Here is a 19,100-nt window from a genome sequence, read left to right as displayed (position 1 = left end):
ATCCACAGTATGGAGAGGACGCCCGCAGTAATACAGCTTTACTTATGTAAGTACCGACGCTATAGCATTAACATAGGCGCCCATAGCACCGCTGTCAGCGCTTCAGCGCTTCAGCAGCGACATAGCGGAAACCGTCATCTGGTGCAACTACTTATGTCTAGCCACTCACAAACATCTACTTCACCTCGTCCAGGCGACGACCCGCGGGACACATCTGCTGAGGTCGCCCTGACGTTCCCGGAGTCGTGGCAGACAGATTCTGTTGGTGAGTGCCGTGTGCTCCTATGTTCGCACTAGCCTCTCTCTTATAGTCGAGACAGATGGATTCAGTGCTACAAGTGAGTCTGGAATCACAAGCGGGAAGGAAATCTGAGGACGCTGAGCTCGCAATGAACGTATGCAGCGTTGTTCACGACTGGTCTAATTATGGTCACTCGTAACCGGTGCGCTTCCAATGTCCTTCATGAATCTCCCAGTGTGCAGCTGAACACTTCCATGCCGGACCGTCAGGTACCTAGCATGGCCCGCTCTGGTGGTATCCTTCAACAGCATGATCAATCAGCACCCGCTGCGCACCAAGGACGGTGGCACAAGCCCAATCACTTCTGTGCTGTGCGTCGCGGCTCTTCTAGACCTCTCGAGCTCGAGCTCACAATCTGTCATCTACTCTTCAGTGTTGCTGTCTCTGCGTTGATCACGGCTTACCTTCCCCTCGTCACTCTTGGTCCTCAGAGGGTGACGGGTCAAGTGCCCCTGCCTGTCCAGACACCATGAACCATGTATACCTGTGTATGTACTCTTTGTTCGTTTTAGGACAGGTTTTTCAATGCGCGCGATGCTACGCAATCGCCATGCAACGCACTTGGTGCGGCACTCGAGGTGTGAAATTGGCAGGCTCAATTACAGTGGTGAACGCATACCGGTGAGTACCTGCTCCATTCGGCTTGCAATACCGATGGCCATCATGGCGAATACGAGAGTGCACTACATGGCGGTCAGTGTTATATATTGGGGAGTACACTCAGCAGCGAGAGTGCTATGCCTGATCATTGCAGATTATGCAGCGACCAAAGATTTCGGTCCGGCGGCTGGCATGCGGGTAGGCTGCCGCGACGCATCTGCGTGATGTTTTGACTTCAGAGTACTCTACATGCCGCTATCATGCCGCCCCGCAAGAGCCAGAATTCCGGCACCCTTGGTTTGACAATGGAAGCCACGAAGCCGAGCTTACGCACAGTAGAACATAAGCGTCTCCGATGCTTTAGGGGCTGAGCGACAACGTATGTATTGTCAGCATTCTGCAAGATAGCTCGTTCGACAGGCTGAAATTCCCGAATGCATCCAGATCCGTCTTCGCTCCCAGAGTTGCGAATGCTGAAGCTGAAGCGTCTTGGGCTCCATCGTGCTTCTCACTAGGAGATAAATCGACATGCCTGGGGCTCATGACCTCATACCGCGTGTCTTGAGACAGTGGCATTGCTTGAGGACGTGTAGCTCTAGCACCAGTGCCGTCAGTCTGCAGACGTCTCGGGCACCTCATTCCCAAGCGAAGCAACGAGGTACTGCACCACCGGGGGTCTGTGGCGCTAGAAGTCGTGGAGAGGCTCGACTGGATGTGGGTGCATACATCGTGAGCACCCTCATATGACCATGACACCTCCTTGCGAAGGCTGATGCTAGGCACGGCTCCCGTATCGCGTAGGGATTCTACGAGGAGATCACACTTCGTTGCCTTATCTTGCAATAAGTGGCGGAGGGAAACGGGCTCTCGCTATCGCAGTATAAAGACAGATGTCATGAATGTCAACTTGTCACCGACGTCGTCTGCCAGTCACGATGCCTAGTGTCGCACTCCCCGTTATCCGTCACTACATTGCGGCTCCTCCGACTCGGGAGAAACGTGAGATTTACGATGGCACCTTCACAACGAATGCTCACTCATAGATGCCGTCAGTGGACTATGCGGACCTTGCGATCCTCGACTTCTCCAAAATAGGCACTCCAGAGGGCCATGCTGAGCTGTCCGTCCAGCTGCGCGATGCGATGACCACCAATGGTTTTTTCTACATTGTGAATCACGGCCTCACGCAAGCCGAGGTACGGTGCCATGCCTGCTTATTTCGCTTTCGCTGAACGATAGAGATATCCAGAACGATCGCATGTTTGACATTACTGACGTGGCGCTGTGTGGTGTTCCCGAGGAAGAGAAACGCAACTACTTGGCGAACATTAGTGACGGGTCGAACGAAGGCTACAAGCTCAGGGCGTATCTGGTGTGACGTCACACCGTGCCGTGACCATCACTGGGGCCTAATGATTATCATAGCATATCGACGGCGGAGTCCGTGATCAGTTTGAATACTACAACAGTGCGTTCAAAAATCACTGACACAAATCTACACCATTGATTCGCGTACCAAGTAAACGAAGATATAAGTTGCAAGCAGCACCCCAAGGCGGTACGGCCTCTGCTCCCAGAGGTGGCAGAGTTCGCGAAGTTCAACCATTACCGAATTCTGCACCCTCTCATGCGGTTTGTGACTTTGCGCCTTTGTGATCCGCTTTCTGACAGTAATATAATGTAAGACTATTTGCCCTGGGCTTAGAGCTCCCGGAGGATACGTTTGTGAACATGCACAACTTCGAAGCCGTTGGAGAGTCATATGGTAAATATACATCATTCGATGCCGTTTGCAATCGATGACTGCTTACAATGCTACGAATAGTTCGCATGATGAAATAGTGAGCAGGGTCTCATGCTCGAATACGAACCTCCACATATTTGTTACTCGCTATCACAGCTATCCGAGGTCTGCCGACGACGAAGTCAACGCGAAGCAAGTGTGGCTCAAGGGTCACACCGACATCGGCACCGTTACTATTCTTTGGAGCCAACCAGTCACGTCCTTACAGGTTCTCATGCCGGATGGCCAATGGCGCTACGTGAGACACATTGATAACGCACTTGTAAGGCATCTTTACTATCATTCTACGTGAGCTTAAAGCTCACGTCCTTATAGGTCGTTAACTCCGGTGATGCTATGGAATTTCTATCGGGCGGCTTCTACAAACCGACCGTCCACCGCGTCGTCCAGCCTCCCCAGGACCAGCGGGGCTACAATCGCCTTAGCGTCATATTCTTCGCCATGACCGATGACAACGTGAAGCTAGTCCCACGCGCCGAGAGCCCAGTGCTCCAGAACTTGAAGCATGGTGTTCAACGGCGCTGGGCCGACGATGCCGACGCCCCCACTATGGAGGCCTGGCGGAAGGGCGTCACCAGTACTTATGGCTTGGTCGAGCTCAAGAAGAAGGAAGACGGCACAGAGGAGAACATTGTGAATGGAATCGCGGTGAAGTATTACAGCTGATCTCGTGGTTCATCTTGATGGACAATCGCTCTAGATGGTGTATGTGGACGGTGAATTGAAGTGCCAGATACAACATGCCCGGGCCGTCGAGTCACGACATTGTCGGCTGTCCTAGCTTCGATCATGGAAGGTACTTATGTTTGTCTGAACCTACGAACGACCGAACGCAAATAACACAAATGGTCTGGAAGCCGTGCAACCATGTAAGTGTCACCAACGCTTCGCACGACAGCTCAGTCGGAAGGTTGACATGTATATACAGGCAATCGGCGTCTCGGGCTGAAGTTTCCAAAGATTCTCAGCAACGGTATTTCAGTCAGGCTTCTGCTTGCTTTCGGACTTCCAAGTTCTGCAGCATTCCCAACGTTGTTATGCTTCCTTCTAGAATGTATGTCGGACTGTTCGATGCATTGACCTCAAATAGTGCCGATCTCGATGGCCCTGCACAAGTAGCTCATGAGGGCGTACACACCTTAGCAGACATGCCGTCGGTCTGCAGACTCGATTAGCCAGTTCATTGCCAAGGAGAACCAGTTGGTATTGTGTCACCGGGTCGACGCGGCGCTAGAAGCCAGGAAGAGGCTCAACTATGTCGGTGCTTCAATCGTGAGCATTCTCATATGACCAACACCTACTCGCGAACACTAATACTAGGAACGCCTTCCATCTTGCGCCAGGGTTCTACGCTTCAATGTTGTCTTATCTGCGGCAAGTGGCGAAGGTTACGGGCTCCCGCTGTCATGACACAGTGCTTGATATACGCTGGGCCTATGGGCAAGCCAAAGCGTGGTCACGAACTGCGCCTGTTAGTCAAAGATGCCTAGCGTTGTACGCCCCGAAATTCCTCGCTACATTGCAGCTCCCGAGACTCAAGAGAAACGTGAGTCTTTTGACAACCTTCCTGCGATGCACACGGACTACTAGGCATGTCGTAAAGTGGACTACGCCGACCTCGCAATCCTTGACTTCTCCAAAGTGGGCACCCCAGAGGGGCAGGCTGAGCTGACCGCTCAGCTACGCGATGCGATGACGACCCATGGTTTCTTCTACATCGTGAACCACGGCCTTACGCAAGCCGAGGTAAGACGAACATTGCGCTCAGTATGATTGGTCTAAATAGAGTGTCACAGAATCATCGCATGCTTGATATCGCCGATGTAGCAATCTCTGGCATCCCCGACGAAGAGAAACGGAACTACATGGCGAAAATCAAAAGCGACGGGACGTACCAAGGATACAAATTGAGGGGATGGTGGGTAGGTGTCCCGACACATTGTTATAGCCTCTTAAGCTCAACAGATGCTACTCTCCCAGCATATCGACGGTGGTGTTCGTGACCAAATCGAACACTACAACAGTATGTCGTACCGTCGCTGACACGGATGCTGTCGATCTCACATTTCTTGACGAGTCAACCGCGATGTTGATCGCATGCAGCATCCACAGGCGGTGCGCCCTCTGCTTCCGGAGGTGAAGGAATTCACCAGGTTCAATCATTGTAACGTCTTACATCCTCTCTTACGGTGCGTCGCATTGGTTACACTTGTCAACCGCTCATCTGATAGTGATCCGCTCTTTCGGAAGCCTGTTCGCCCTCGGCTTGGAGCTTCCAGAGGATACATTTGTGAACTTGCACAAGTATGATGCCTTGGGAGAGTCGTATGGTGAGCATGTTTTGGGCGACTCTCTTTCGTGCAATGTACCTGAGACGTTCCAATGAGTTCGCTTCATGAAATAGTGAGCCGTGTCTTATGGGTGAATACAGCATTTAATTCATGCCCCCCGCTCTTACAGCTTTCCGCGATCTGCGGACGACGAAGTCAAGGCAAAGCAAGTGTGGCTGAAAGGCCACACTGACATCGGCACCATCACGATTCTGTGGAGCCAGCCAGTCATGGCGTTGCAGGTACTCATGCCTGACGGTCAATGGCGCTACGTGAGACACATTGATAATGCTCTTGTGAGTCGTTGAAGTGTCACAAGTCTGGCTGAACGCCATTGACGTGCTCGTAGATCGTCAACTCGGGCGATGCCATGGAGTTCCTCTCAGGTGGCTTCTACAAGCCTACCATCCACCGCGTCGTCCAGCCTCCTCAGGACCAGCGGGCCTACAACCGCCTCAGCATTCTATACTTTGCCATGACCGATGACGACGTGAAGCTTGTCCCCCGCGTCGAGAGCCCTGTGCTCCAGAAGTATGGCGTTCAACGGCGCTGGGCCAACGACGCCGACGCGCCCACGATGGAGGCCTGGCGCAAGGGCAGAACTAGTGCCGTTGGTCGGGTTGTACTCAAGAAGAAGGAGGATGGTTCAGAGGAGAACATCGTGAATGGGATCGTGGTGAGGCACTACAACTGATGTCGACTCCTACTCCAAAATATGTATACTAGTGTCAGGTTGAATGTTCGACGTATCCTCGTATCATAGTGCGAATCATGCATACATTGACGAGAATAATTTACTCTGCACCAGGATACACTCGTCGTCTGCAGCTGGATAGTATACATGTCCTCCTGATTTACACAGCTTGTCCAGTCACGCACTGTTCGGCCGCTAGCACTACGCACACGCAGACCCTGCCCTCGACGATCAGGATGTCACTTCTGTACTGATGCACCTCGAAGACTAGTTTTCTCGCGAGTCCTGTGGTCTGCAACGCTTGCGTCCTAACCCTCTCCCGTAGTTATCCTGTAGTTGAGCCTACGCTTTGCGCGTCATCACGGTCTGCAACGGAATCTCGCAGTACGCTGGGGACCGCTGCCAGTCACCGGCATCTTCGAGTCGCTCTACGAGGAAGGGGGGGCGAACGGATCCTCCAAGTTGCTATCCATGAGCGAGCCCGCACCCAACAACGCATCATCTGACTGGAGCTGGCTGAGGCTCGCGCCCTCGAATGGCTCCCCGTCTGGGCCGACGCCCGTCATGTCCAGCGTGATGCCACCCATGTCGCCCATCCCGTCCGCGCCCACCGCCGCGTCGAGCTCGCCCTCTCGTGGCTTGAGCGACTCATCGAGCGCGTCATCGGTGTCGAGCCCTGGCGTGAAGGACATGGAGAGCGGGTGCGGCTTGGGTGTGCCCGGCTTCGAGGGCGAGTCGTCTTTCAGCCCCATGGGCATCTCGGAGACGTCACGCGAGGCGGCCGCGGTCTCGGGCGCGACTGACGTGTTGACCTCGTCTTGATCTATGTCTTCGTCGCCATCCACTACTTCGACTTCGTCGGGCTCGGGGAGGGGCGCGAGCGGTTGGTCGGTTTCATTCTCGTCATCGCTGAATTGCTGCAAGGGCGTTGGAAGGAGCAAGGAAGACAGAGACAGACGGTCGCACCTGCTTCCTGTCGGACTTAATCCATTTGTATACCTTCAGAGTTGAGCCCGGCGCCGCGTTCTCCGGGAGCACCCACACTTTCTCCCAACACGGCACCGGCTGCATGAGCTGCCGCCGCGACGCCTCCGAGGTTGTGTTGCTGAAACCGACTCTTCTCCTAGTAGACATGGTACTGGCGTTGATAGAAGTTCGGTGGCAAGTATCAGGTCAATTGCACGCGTACTAGAGCAACTATGAGCAGGCTGTCGGAGACCGTCAACGGCAAGTAGCGCTTGGGCGTCTGTTTCCCCTACGGAAACTTATGGGCGTCTATGCGCTGTTCTCGAGTCCGGGCGCTCAATTGTTGGACTTCAACTGTCTTCAGCCTCGTCAAGTTCGTGTGCCCACAAGGCGACGCCGCTTACTTCAGACAACCACTGGACAGTCGGATACAATGGAGGGCGAAGAGGAAACGGAGCTTAGGAATCCCTTTCCCTCGCCGCCGTCGCACTACACCAAGTACACTACGCACAACCTCAATCTCCTCGAGCTCCTCCGCGAGCGCGTCGGGGATGCAGATCTCTCGACCGTCAATCAGTATGAAGTGCTGATGGACCATACGGACGTCCCAGAATGGTCGCTTGTGCAACTGGAGAAGCCGAGGGTAGATTGGATTCTGGAGGAGGGACACTACACGGTCTTTGGAGATACCTGGTTTGTACGTACGTGCTACATCTCGGTTCGACGCATATATTCACTTCGTCATGTGCTGCTCAGGTCAAGGAAACGATCCCTTCACTCGCTGAGCTTGGCGGCCACCAATTGTACCCAGCCGACCCCAGCGTCGGTGCGTCTCATGAATGACTGGTTTATCTGTACGATGTGCTGACGGCCACACAGACCGCCGACTCGCACTGAGCAACATATTACGCTCCATGCTCGTAAGCTACTCACAGCTGCTTGATACACTCCTGGCACCGCCACCCACTGCCTCCGCCGCTGCACCTCCAGAGTGGCAGAGCAAAGTGGAGTGGATTACCGTCCTTGCCCAGAACATCATGGCCGCGGCCAACGACCTGCGGCCCGTGCAAGCCAGAGGGAACCTGGAGCTTATGATGAGGAGACAACTCGAGCTACGCAGGGAGGAGACGAAGGCAATCCACGAGTACGTATTGCCTTGGACATATTCACGCCGTTCGGTGTCGCTGACTAGCAACGTTACGTAGCAAGTGCGATGAGCTCGAGGCAAAGCTGAGTGCTATGCGTGGAACGGTACAGAAAGTGTCGAAGGCAAACACCTCAACGCGCGAAGACAAAAGACCCGAGAGCTCTAAGGTGAGCTTACATCGATATCTGGCAATCATCGCTCTTGTCAATGTTTTTCGGCGCGTCAGGCTGCCCTGTCGACCGAGGACGTTCTGTGTTGGGCAGAGGAAATCGCCTAGGGACTATCGAACGCTGGGCTTCAATGACGCTCGCACAACGTTCCGGCTGCAAGCACCCTTGCGAAGACAACGAGGACCTTCCAGGAGTCCCATGGACTGGTCTGGCAAGATGGTTTCTTCGTCGCGTCCTGACCAAAGCTGTGGCCTCTAGGGTCATACAGCACAGCGCTGCGAAAGCCAGGTCCTTGGTTCCTGGATGCGGCACGGGCAGCGACTGCTGGCATGGCCTTGTCGCGTCCTACAGCAAACCCCGTACACTGTTCATTTGTGTTTGAGGGCCGAACGCTCACAATCACCCCAAGACGCCAAGATTCGCTGTTGTGCTGATCTCATACTATCGAATGTATGCGCCCATTTCACTAGCAATTGCAGTATTTTCTCTGGATGTGTATCTGAAGGGACCGAGGTGAGCACTGTCCTCTTCGAACGATGGGGCACCCCTCTCGCTCCCTCAAGGTTGTCGACACAGCCGTGTGCTCACGTCAAATGCAAAGTATGCATTCCATTTTCCGGTCAGAGTATCGTCTCATGCATGTCCGGTTCATAGACGTTCTCCCAAGCCCTCTCTGGCCTTCTTGGAATCGTGGTGGACTATGAAGATTCAGTTGGGCCTCAAACAGAGTCGGGACAGTATGGCCTTGGTCCCTAAGCCTGCCGGCTTACCCGCTGCCGCAGTGGGCGTGTGCACGAACTTTGCCTCGTGCCTCTGCTTTGTCTCACTCAGCATTTTCTGGGAAACTACAGAAGAATGAAAGTACACCCCCTGTAGAGTCAGCATTGGCTTGTCCGCAGCTCGGACGAAGTATGTGTTGGAAGCAATACAATCCACCGCAGTCTGGCTTCGCTCCCCGAGCTCGGCCCCCGCACAATTTGCTATCGCTTGCACCGGCGCACGGAGGCCTCACCCACAGGCGGTATGTGTGAAGGAGAGCTAGTTATTTGTCTTGACCATACGCAGTTGCTCGAACGTCCTCGCAACCGAAGGAAAGCCGAAAGGATCATCCCCGTCGACTGCCCTCCCCAGGCACATTCGGTATCGTCGCACGTTCCTCCGCGTCCACCATGCGTGTGGGTTCCAGGATTCCACGCGGACTGTACGGTGGATCCTCGAGACTGTCGTTTCATGATGCTCATGTGACCATCGTACAGCGTGTAGAGATGCTCTTCGAGCCAAACACACAATTAGGTAGTCTATTCCGAGGTGACAGCTCCATGTTGACGATCCGCTTATCATTCACTTGACAGTTGTTTGTATGGCAAATATCGGCGTCTTCTGCACATGCACGATGTTGCGGAGTCGGCGAAGTGCAATCATCTCAACTGGCATGCAGGGCCGTTTTCTCGATTCATTGAAGACCATTACAACCTGCAGATGCAGACGACCCGTGACTTTACAGAGGGAACTCCCGCTCATCCGTCTCGGAAGACTGCCTTTCTCCCAAACCTGGGCAATTGAACTCTGATGGTTGGGCAGCCGGCAGCCGGGCCTCGTCGAGTCTCGCCAAGATTATTGCATGAGAATGCTGGGACCTCTCGATCTGTGACGGAAGCAATCCGCAAATTGTGCGCAGTGCGGTCGGATTCTGCCGAGGATAATTTAGTATGTGTTCCTGGAAAGAGCTCCTGTGTGGTAGGCGACCTGACTGGTGCGTTGCGTCGTGCAAGATATCTCGATCGCACCCTTGCACAACAACGAATGTTCTCGATACAACCAGTATGGAACGCCTCTTCCCCCAGCCTTGATCACCCTGCAACTTCTCAACTCAAACCCAATACACCGCAGAGTAGCTGTACGACGCCTTATCGCAGTGCCTATAAACAACTCAACAATCTCCGCCCATACGTACGTGTGGCACACGCACTACCTGTCTAATACCGCCGGACTGTATTCCGGCTGGTCCTGACTTTCACAACACTGCACGGGTGTTTCTCAGCTTCACACTACACATGCATACCTCGCATATTCCCACCGAGTGCTATCCTAGGGGCGAACCCATGGCTGAGATGAAGCCTTCGCCCGAGTATAAAGCAGCCATGCTCGCCATGCAAGTTCCTTGACCGAGTGTACTGCCGGTTTTCTCGCATCATGCTGTCTCGCCTCTCCGGCTACCTGCTTCTCGGCGCACTGGCCGCGACGGCGACCCCTCTCGTGCGGGACAAGTCCCTCGTGACGGTCCCGTTCACGCGCAAGTTCAACTTCACGAGCGGGTCGAAGCTCGTGGACATGGACCGCGTGCGGATCACCAACCTCATGTGTGGCTGCAACAACCGGTGCAGCAGCAACGAGAAATCACTGGTAGCCGAAAAGCTCAGCGCAGCCGCCACTGTGTTTAACACTGACGCGACGAATGGCGCCGTGGAGTACACTATGACTGTAGGTATCTATGGTTGTATCCTCTGACAACGTCTGACCCTGTTGAAGGTTGGAGTCGGTTCCCCTGCCACTGATTGTAGGAACCGCGTTATATACGGCTCCCGTTCTCATACGAACGACTGACGGTTGCAGACACGCTCATCGTCGACACCGGAAGTTCCAACACCTGGGTTGGTGCTAACCAGGCATACGTCCAGACCACTTCTTCCACCAGTACTGGCCAGACAGTTGTGCGTACAAATCATCCGGAGTTTAACGAAGTCTGATTCATGTCATATGACAGGAAGTCACCTACGGTTCGGGTGAATTCCAAGGTACTGAGTACACAGACACAGTCACGATCGGGAATGGCCTCGCAATCACCAGCCAGTCCATCGGCGTTGCCTCATCCTCCACGGGCTTCGATGGCGTCGACGGTATCCTCGGGTATGCGTATCTCAACGTCTGTCTATCCTGACTACTGACAGACTTCATCGTGCTCATAGTCTTGGGCCCGAAGACCTCACCTGCGGCACGCTGACGACGGACGAGAACGCATGCATCCCCACCGTCGTCCAAAACGCGTACTCGCAGGGCCTCATCTCCGCGGAGGAGATCGGCATTTCGTTCGCGCCCATCACGGGCAGCTCTGGCTCGGACACGAACGGCGTAATTACCTTCGGCGGCGCCGACTCGAGCTACTACACCGGCACGCTCACCTACACGTCAGTGCAACTCGAACATCGCAGACATTCAAACGGTACTGACGCCATGGATCTTCGTGCAGGGACATCACGTCGACAGAGCCGGCTGACTACTACGTCGGGATCACCCAGACCGTCTCGTACGGCGGTACGACGCTCTTCTCCAACGAGGCCGGTATCGTCGACACGGGCACCACTCTCATCTACATCCCGACCAGTCAGTATCGGCACAACTTCTGTCACTTGTGCCCCGCTGACATGACTTCGCGATAAAGTCGCATATGATCTATACGTCCTCGCGACCGGCGCGACGCTCGACGAGAACACAGGTCTGCTGCGCCTGACCACCTCGCAATACGACAGCCTGCAGGACATGACGTTCACCATCGGCGGAGTGGACTACACCTTCACCGCGAACGCCCAGATCTGGCCGCGCTCCGTGAGTCAACCACCTCGCGCCTCCCATCGACAGCATCATATTCACACACAGCCCGCACTCACAGCTGAACACCGCGATCGGCGGGACCGCCGACTACATATACCTCGTCGTGAGCGACATGGGCTCGAGCGGTGAGACCGGGCTCGAGTTCATCAACGGCATGACCTGGCTCGAGCGCTACTACTTCGTGTATGACACCGCCGCGAGCCAGGTCGGCTTTGCGACGACGGAGTACACGGACGCGACGACCAACTAGACGGCCGCCGTTTCGAGCGGCGGGGTGGGAGCTGGGGAGGTAATATGGGCTCGCTGTGGGAGAGACGTGTCATAGCTCTCAGGATGATAGGCACGTGAAGAACGACATCAATACAAGATGCTCATGATGTTAGAGCCTGACGGGATCCAAGATGCTTCGTATCACCCAAGGGTCGACGCTTGCCGGCTATTATGGTATGCAACGGAGACTACCAAGGGTCGGCATCTCACGACAATGTCGGTGGAATCCCAGGTAGGCTGCCAACTAAAGGGTATTGGCCGCTCTACAATGCGAGGTCATTACATTGTCCGGGAATATGTACTGTTTTCCTGGATTATCAGTCGTGGCCGACGCATGCAAGATTCGTGACGCACCTCTATGGGAGACAGCGGCGAGTTGTTCGACGCTTCCCTATTACTAATCCTTTGCCTCTGTCTTGGTATTCCTTTGACCATCTTCGTCTTCATTTCTGTGCCTCTCTTGCGGGTCCGTTAACGGCTCCTCAACTCGCGCTGCAGCAGTGTCCGTCCTCTCCTTCTCCTCAGAGTCCGGCACCGGCGCAAGGTCGCCTGTTTTCTCCCCCTCCTCGCTTCCGTCGCCACTCGCGCTACTTATGTCCCTCTGCCGCTCATCGCGCTCCTCCTGCCTCGCCTTCCACACGCGCTCATCATAGTCCTCAGCAATCTTCCCGATCTCCTTGTGAAGCGCCCGCCGTTCACCGACGAGGTCCAGCCACCGCTCAACGTCGAGGCCACGCGACTTGTAGAGTGCATCGCGCCGCGCAGATACGGAGTGCTGCAGCACGGAGGAGTAGGATACCTCCCGGCCCCGGTAGAGGAACCACAGATAGCTGATGATGACCATCGTCAGGCCAGAAAGGTACGTTACGGGCTCCATGACGTCCCTACAGAAAGGATTCTGCGTTAGACGCGCGTTACACTTGTACGGCGGGGCGGAGTGCTTACCATCCGAGGTCCCAGAACGTCAGCCGTGCGACCGTGGCCCAGTACACGACGAGCATCCCCAGCCCGCCGACGGCCATCCTGTGCGCGCCCCGGTGCGCCTGGTGATCGCAGTCCCGCTTCAGCTCATCCATCTCGCGCAGCTCCTCGTCGACGACCGCAAGTCTCCGGCGGAGGAAGCGCGTGCGGTCTGCGAAGCTCGGCACCTCGATGTGGATCGTCGCGCCTGGGCGCGTGGCCTCCGCCTCCGCGCCGTCCTCGCCGATGCACACCACGAACTCGGTTGCGCGAGCGGCGTCGCGGATGAAGTCACCGACGTCGGTGCTCTCTGCCCACTGAAGCGTGCGCCCGCTCGGCATCGTGATCCGGAAGGAGATGGAAGGTGTCGCGGGGGCGAGCTGGGCGAGAATGAGACGGGCGACATGCGAGAGCGGTTGGGATGGGTGTAAGAGGAATACAGTGGGTGGGGGTGTCTTGATATTGGTGTGAGGGGCATCCTGTGAGCGGAGATGGCCCAGGGGAAGGATGAGTTTGAAGAGGTGGGAGGACGTAGGCGATAGCTTCCCTGCACATAGTAATGTCAATGAAGTTTCTTGTGGCTCATGGAACACCGGGGGCAAACGACTTCGATTGGACTCCCAGCATGCTATGGGCGGTGAGCGCCGCGGAGAACATGTTCACAAACTTCGCAGACTCATAACCTCCTACATATTTGTAGTCTTTAAATCCAGGCGGGATAGCGGTAATGATACCACGCTGTGAAGCGGGCAATAGAGAACTTTGATTTGCCCGCGGTGGAAGGCGTGTACGCACCTTTGCCCTCTGTAATGGACTCAAAGTCCTCGCCTGTCGCCTCCATCCCGCTCACGCCGTCCCCTGTCTCCTTCCATCGTGCCTTGGGCGAAGCCTCTGCTACAAAGCGGGAATGTTCGACGTTGGTGTTTTCGACTTCCTGAGCGGTCGTCTGCTGCCAGCGTCTCTGAACAGCGAAGCCCGCCGACCCTTGGCGAATGCCGGCATCTATAAGTCGTTTGTGTGTAAGTGCGACATGCACAGAGTATGCTCGCCGAACGATAAGTGAAGTGGCCAGAGGGAGCCTCTGTAGATGAACAGTACGCGCGATTGCCGATGTGCTGAGACACATTGACCTGAGCTCGCCCAAAGCTCGCCTCTTGGTATGCTATATTCCAAAGTTCACAAGCAGGTCCGTAGACTCTAGAGGAAACAACGACGGGAGGTGTAGAAGAGAGCGCATGGCCGTGCCTTCCGAATCCTTCAGCACGCTACAGCACGCTGCGGTGGCTGTAACCAAAAGGCAGTGAGAAGACGTCACTCAGGCCTATGGAGCCGCGGAAGTGTATCGCTCAAAAAGGCAAGTCGATCTACGTCGACTGGTTGAACGTCCTGCAGTGCCAGGCTCTAGCGGTGGCTGGGTTCTTAAATTAGTACGGTGTCATCGTAGCGATTATGCCCAACTGTGTATATGAGCAACATTGCAAGTCTAGCCATCATGCCACGTCCATAAATTTACTTCAAAATGCTGCCGCAGGTTTCTTACAAGCCCCTGGCGCGCAGGATGTATGTATGATACACTACAGAGTTCCCGCCAACCCAGCCTCACCGATCTCGGAACTGCATTAGACTGGGAAGAAAAAGGTTTCAAGCTACGCCATTCCCTCAACCTCGAACCCAGGTCATTGTAGCCGTCAGTACCACCGGGCCAACCTCTTATTATAAAGGTAGGTCGGAAAGCGAAGTGGAAGCGGCACTCACAGCGCGGGGCCAGGTGAAAACGCTGCTCGTGAAGGCATAATCAGTTAGTATGATAGCAAGAGGTGAGACTGGAGCAGCAGGGAAATCACACTCACAGTAGGCAATATTTAACGTACGCCGCCGATAGCAAGTGTCATGCTCTGCAAATCCGCGTGCGCCGGAGTAGTGATCTTCAGTAACCTGCAATCGGGGCCGCCGCGGCTTGTCACAGCCGTATGAAGAGACCATACCATGAAAGAGACGGTCAGTTTTCCTCGGCCTTCCGTGGTTGCTGTACGCTGCGTCCCTCTTTACGTGCCATCGACTCGGATCTATGGGGATGTAAAGCAGCGCAACGCCAGTATCCGAGTCGATAGCTCTGGGGCGTCAATAAATTTGAGGAGCGTGGTCGCCTTACATGAGACAACTTGAATCTGAGTGGTGCTGATTCAATGGAATCAGAATATCAGCAGTGACGGTCGATCTAATAGGCCAGAAGACAGGCTAATCACCAAGCCTGTTGTCTTGCGTTGGGTTCTTCGGTGCGAAGAGTACGCCTATATTTCCCTGGTGGACGAGAATTTACGCGTAGGAACACCTTGAGTTCTCATTGCCAAACGTACAATTGCCAAAGTCCGCGCTTCTGCGAGCTTGCGATCATCCCGGCTGGCACGAGCAACGCCTGACGCATACCAGCGGTGCAAGTCGACATGCTGCGTGCTGCTTCAATGACTGTCAATATGTACCTCCACCGTCGGCCTGACTGCTCTGATTGATTTACCGTCCGCAGGGAGCGACATCGCCACGCCTATTCCACCCACTGGCAGCTCCCGGGGCGGCCATGCCTTCTTCAGCCCGCCCGCCGGCGATCGTCGCTCACGATAGTCGTCAGATACGAACTGAGAGGAATATCAAACGCTTACCGGAGATCGACGCGAACTAGCGGGTGCTTGGTACCGGCGGTGCGATGAGGATGCGACGACGGGCTATCTGCTTGACGACGACGACGACCGGGCGGATCATGCGGCGACGGCTGTATAGCAGTGTATGGGGATTGTCTTGGGATTGTCCCAAGTAGCCTGGAAGAAGGATCCTCAGCCTGACCTTAGTCGTGAGTGACCAATGAGTGACAGATCATGCATGCGAGGCGGCGACGACTTCGACTACCACACCCATTGGATCTGCGTTCTTGGCGAATAAAGTACTGCTGACGAGCCACCAGTATCGCTAGTATGCAAGACGACCGCTTGCTGAGTGGGCTACCCGTGCGTTACGTAAATAAGGTGGGGAACACAATGGCAAAGCTCACCACGGTGACTTGACGGTGATGCATAGAGGGGAGCCGCGGGCAGCATACGCGTAAATTATCCAGCCCCTCCCTTCAGCGCGCGGATCACAGAGCTCTGTTAAACTCAAGGTTTATCAAGGACACCCCAGGCAAGCGGAATGATCACGACACACCGATAATGCCACCGTTACGTATACAAAGCACCATCCGTGCGATTGGAACAAAGTTCTATACATCATGGAACACGACGTGGGAGGTCAGGTTCTGTTCACATAGCAGCGCCGTGGAGAAAGAACCAGATATATGACGTCTCCACTGTCCGAGAAGCGTCTGGCAAGCCTTCGGGCACCGCGGGCAAACCAGGTTGTTCGAACTCCGAAAACGCTACGAACATTGGTCCCTCATGGAACCTTTTCTGGGGGCATTTGGGCCCCAAACATCCTCCGAACATGATGTATTGAAGCCAGATTTCAGCATGTTCGGAGCATTTACGGAGCATGTTCTGGGTCCATCAAAACTCGCAAAAGGTACCCACGAGGGACCAATGTTCGTAGCGTTTTCGGAGTTCGAACAACCTGGTTTGCCCGCGGTGGGGGAGAGAGAGAGAGAAGTTCTTTGTATTTATACTGCGCGACAGGCGAACATAGCGCGCCAAAGCACAGTGTAACTATCTACAGTAAGTAAATAGAAGATCTGTGGTGTGTATCGTATTGGAGGTGTCCGTTTCGGTCCGTATCTCTAGGAGACTGTGTGAGTAGAGTATTGTCGCGGTCGTGGGGTGTCGACATCTATCCCGCGGTGGGGGAGGGTGGGGGCCCACGAGCGAGGGAGAAGTTGCGATGCGGTTGGGAACGCCACAACAGTCGTACCGTAAACACGAGGCGCTGTTGCATCGTGGCTTGCGCGATCGTGAACGCGAGTGATCGCGCTAACGGACCGTCTCCATGCAGACGAGGCGTTTGGGCTCGCGGCATGTGCGTGCAGGCAACGCCGAACGGAGGTCGTGGGGCGCGCACCGCCCAGGGCCCTCGCCTATCCGCGAACTGTCGTGCGTGTGGAGGGGCGCCATCTGTCTGCATCATCGAGTCCAATGAGTTGCGACCCGGCCGTCCTGTGAGCATGCGCAATGCGGGGATGCATATGTGCGTTGGGAAGCGTGAGGAGGGGAGGGAAGTCTTCGGTACTTGAGCTTGGGTACCTTACATGATTGGTCGATCGTGTTTTATAATTGGGGTGAATTTAATATCCGGCGCTCCTGCTGCTCTTCCAATGAACCCGAGCGCGCGGGACGCAATGTTTTCGCCGAAAACATATTGTTGAACATGCTCGTAGAAGAGGCCGACCTACATCCTGAGGATTCCATAAGTATATCATGTCTTCCCAGATTTTGAGGAATTGAACAGATGGTGTGAACATCGCTCGAGACCCCCATTTGATGGGCGATATGATGGCTATGGTGGCTGCAACTGGCCTAATGCGGCCAAGCGCAGTGGCTGCCCGATGCGGAAGTTTGGTTTTCGACAGCAACATCCCGAGTCCCGGCGGAACGGCGAGCGAGCGAACCAAGAGCGAACGGTCTTCTGCTCTCCCCCATCTTCATACCCTGCACACTACGTCCCCCTTCTAATTCTCCCTCCCGTCCGTCCTTTGCGTGCCGTGTACAAACTCCAGACAGCCTAATCTCAGCACGCGATACGCCTCAAGCGCTCTCACGACAATTGTACTGCCAGTTTGGGCACCGTAGCGCGACGCCACCATCCGTGTTGGCACATGTACGTCTTCATTTCCTGGCCTCGAGATACGCTGCCAGGGCGCGCCTAGGACGGATTCTCGTAATGCTCACGCGCGGTCTTTTCCCCAGCAAACTGCCATCGCGCGCTCGTCTCCCTCTCTCCCGCTTGCCGTCACCTTCTGGAGGTCGCACATCTGGGTGGTTGGGATTGTCCGGTGCCAGGTGAGTTGCTTTCGCGTTCGTATTCGGTCCAAGAGCGGAGCTATCGGCTCCGTGATTTCCCTTCCCTGCCCATCACTCTTCCAGCCGCCGTGCTTCCTACGCAAGGACTCTTCATGCCCCATCCGGCCGCTGCGCCACCTGCGCAGAGCAGATGCCGTTGTACTGGCCAGCACTGTCAACGGCGATCAAGCACGAGCCCGCACCCTGAGGTCGCGATTCCTTCAGTGCGTCAGGACCTGCGGCGACAGTCTGCTAGGGTACAATCGCAGACGCGGGAGCAAACCTCATCAGAATGGGCCCAGTGTCAATATGGGTTCCTGGCAAGGATGCTGCGCGCTCACCTTGCAGAGTACAACGCGCGACGTGCGATCTGGCACACTGCCTTGGCAGCCGCAAGCATGCCAGAGGCTGGCTACCATACCTGCCCCGCGAATATCGCGTCCAAGTGGCCGTCCCTCCGGACAAGTAGGGACTTCCAACTGTTGCCAAATGTTCTCTGCAGGGATCCGCGCAGGGATCCCTGCATGCCTTTCCGAGTCGGCTTGGGCTTGTTGCCTTTATCTAGGCACAGCATTGGAAGCTAGCTACGCTTCCTGTCGCGCCGCCGCGCGTTCCATCGCTCGGCCAACATCCATGACGTTGGAAAGCGGACAGGACCCATCGCCGCCACGACGGTGATGGTGTTGTCAACGGACACCCTGACATTCATTGCACATCTCCGTTGCGTCTGTTTCAAATTCGTTGTCCCGACGAGCTCGGAACGCACGGTGGCGTAGCACCAGGAGCCTCTGCACTGACTTGTGTGCTTCACTGCGGCGATCGTCGAACAGTCAGTGCTCTCGGCGTATCGCAGGGAAGGGCTCGTCGTGTACGGCCACCGCGTATCTCCGTCGCCACCGCGTCGCTGGGGTGGATTGTCGATTGTGACTTCACTGCCTCGCGAGGTCGTCGCATCAGTGTCTACTAGCGCCAGTGTGGAGGTGACGGTGGGAACGCCGGAATGTGCCCCTCGAAAAAATGAACTTATTTTCGCGAATGGGCCTGACGTGTCCTAGCGCTGTGCTGGATACGTCTGCTTGTCTTCTACGCTTGCGTCGCTTCCAACAGTTGGATCGTGTGCTGACCACCTTCTCGTCCAGACCTCGGCACCACACTCACTGTCTCCGAGGCGCTCGCGAGCAATTGGGTGGCCGCGTATTGACAGGGCGCACTGGGCTGCGCGCATATCTAGCCCGTCGCTTCCTCCTACCGCCCCCTCCGTTCATTGTCACTG

At 55.4% G+C, this 19,100-nt stretch overlaps 7 protein-coding genes across 7 annotated transcripts; 5 read left to right on the top strand and 2 right to left on the bottom strand.

Moving 5' to 3' along the window:
* Nucleotides 1-15: 15 nt before the first annotated feature.
* C8Q71DRAFT_768058 (uncharacterized protein) lies at nucleotides 16-888 on the top strand. Its single transcript, XM_047924239.1, has 5 exons — nucleotides 16-265; nucleotides 321-338; nucleotides 404-443; nucleotides 511-612; nucleotides 675-888. Exons 1-5 carry the CDS (start codon nucleotides 154-156, stop codon nucleotides 772-774), a joined length of 372 nt encoding a protein of 123 aa, XP_047777480.1. The 5' UTR covers nucleotides 16-153; the 3' UTR covers nucleotides 775-888.
* Nucleotides 889-1,836: 948 nt separating this feature from the next.
* On the top strand, nucleotides 1,837-3,371 carry C8Q71DRAFT_724948 (Clavaminate synthase-like protein; the record flags this gene model as incomplete). Its single annotated transcript, XM_047921657.1, has 9 exons — nucleotides 1,837-1,900; nucleotides 1,955-2,097; nucleotides 2,151-2,273; nucleotides 2,327-2,369; nucleotides 2,422-2,533; nucleotides 2,587-2,666; nucleotides 2,727-2,742; nucleotides 2,802-2,967; nucleotides 3,021-3,371. 9 exons carry the CDS (start codon nucleotides 1,837-1,839, stop codon nucleotides 3,369-3,371), a joined length of 1,098 nt encoding a protein of 365 aa, XP_047777479.1.
* An 816-nt stretch (nucleotides 3,372-4,187) lies between these two features.
* C8Q71DRAFT_859328 (uncharacterized protein) lies at nucleotides 4,188-5,729 on the top strand (the record flags this gene model as incomplete). Its single annotated transcript, XM_047927615.1, has 9 exons — nucleotides 4,188-4,251; nucleotides 4,309-4,451; nucleotides 4,502-4,627; nucleotides 4,686-4,728; nucleotides 4,783-4,894; nucleotides 4,956-5,035; nucleotides 5,093-5,108; nucleotides 5,166-5,331; nucleotides 5,385-5,729. The coding sequence occupies 9 exons, from the start codon at nucleotides 4,188-4,190 to the stop codon at nucleotides 5,727-5,729; spliced, it is 1,095 nt and encodes a 364-aa protein (XP_047777478.1).
* A 428-nt stretch (nucleotides 5,730-6,157) lies between these two features.
* Nucleotides 6,158-6,863, bottom strand: C8Q71DRAFT_710863 (uncharacterized protein; the record flags this gene model as incomplete). The annotated part of the gene is made up of 2 exons (XM_047920771.1): nucleotides 6,158-6,646; nucleotides 6,696-6,863. The coding sequence occupies 2 exons, from the start codon at nucleotides 6,861-6,863 to the stop codon at nucleotides 6,158-6,160; spliced, it is 657 nt and encodes a 218-aa protein (XP_047777477.1).
* A 265-nt stretch (nucleotides 6,864-7,128) lies between these two features.
* On the top strand, nucleotides 7,129-8,119 carry C8Q71DRAFT_710702 (MED7 protein-domain-containing protein; the record flags this gene model as incomplete). The annotated part of the gene is made up of 5 exons (XM_047920761.1): nucleotides 7,129-7,392; nucleotides 7,452-7,521; nucleotides 7,575-7,839; nucleotides 7,901-8,045; nucleotides 8,069-8,119. 5 exons carry the CDS (start codon nucleotides 7,129-7,131, stop codon nucleotides 8,117-8,119), a joined length of 795 nt encoding a protein of 264 aa, XP_047777476.1.
* Nucleotides 8,120-10,205: 2,086 nt separating this feature from the next.
* On the top strand, nucleotides 10,206-11,967 carry C8Q71DRAFT_872103 (acid protease; the record flags this gene model as incomplete). Its single annotated transcript, XM_047928344.1, has 8 exons — nucleotides 10,206-10,493; nucleotides 10,542-10,569; nucleotides 10,626-10,723; nucleotides 10,777-10,919; nucleotides 10,979-11,197; nucleotides 11,260-11,393; nucleotides 11,452-11,615; nucleotides 11,680-11,967. The coding sequence occupies 8 exons, from the start codon at nucleotides 10,206-10,208 to the stop codon at nucleotides 11,869-11,871; spliced, it is 1,266 nt and encodes a 421-aa protein (XP_047777475.1). The 3' UTR covers nucleotides 11,872-11,967.
* A 321-nt stretch (nucleotides 11,968-12,288) lies between these two features.
* On the bottom strand, nucleotides 12,289-13,977 carry C8Q71DRAFT_710510 (uncharacterized protein; the record flags this gene model as incomplete). Its single annotated transcript, XM_047920745.1, has 3 exons — nucleotides 12,289-12,775; nucleotides 12,837-13,398; nucleotides 13,647-13,977. 3 exons carry the CDS (start codon nucleotides 13,975-13,977, stop codon nucleotides 12,289-12,291), a joined length of 1,380 nt encoding a protein of 459 aa, XP_047777474.1.
* Nucleotides 13,978-19,100: the final 5,123 nt, after the last annotated feature.

The sequence above is a fragment of the Rhodofomes roseus genome (genome assembly GCF_022264815.1).
Source record: "Rhodofomes roseus strain CIRM-BRFM 1785 chromosome Unknown C8Q71scaffold_14, whole genome shotgun sequence".
NCBI lineage: Eukaryota > Fungi > Basidiomycota > Agaricomycetes > Polyporales > Fomitopsidaceae > Rhodofomes > Rhodofomes roseus.
Note: the sequence above shows the minus strand (reverse complement) of the source record. Positions and strands in the feature narration are given on the sequence as shown.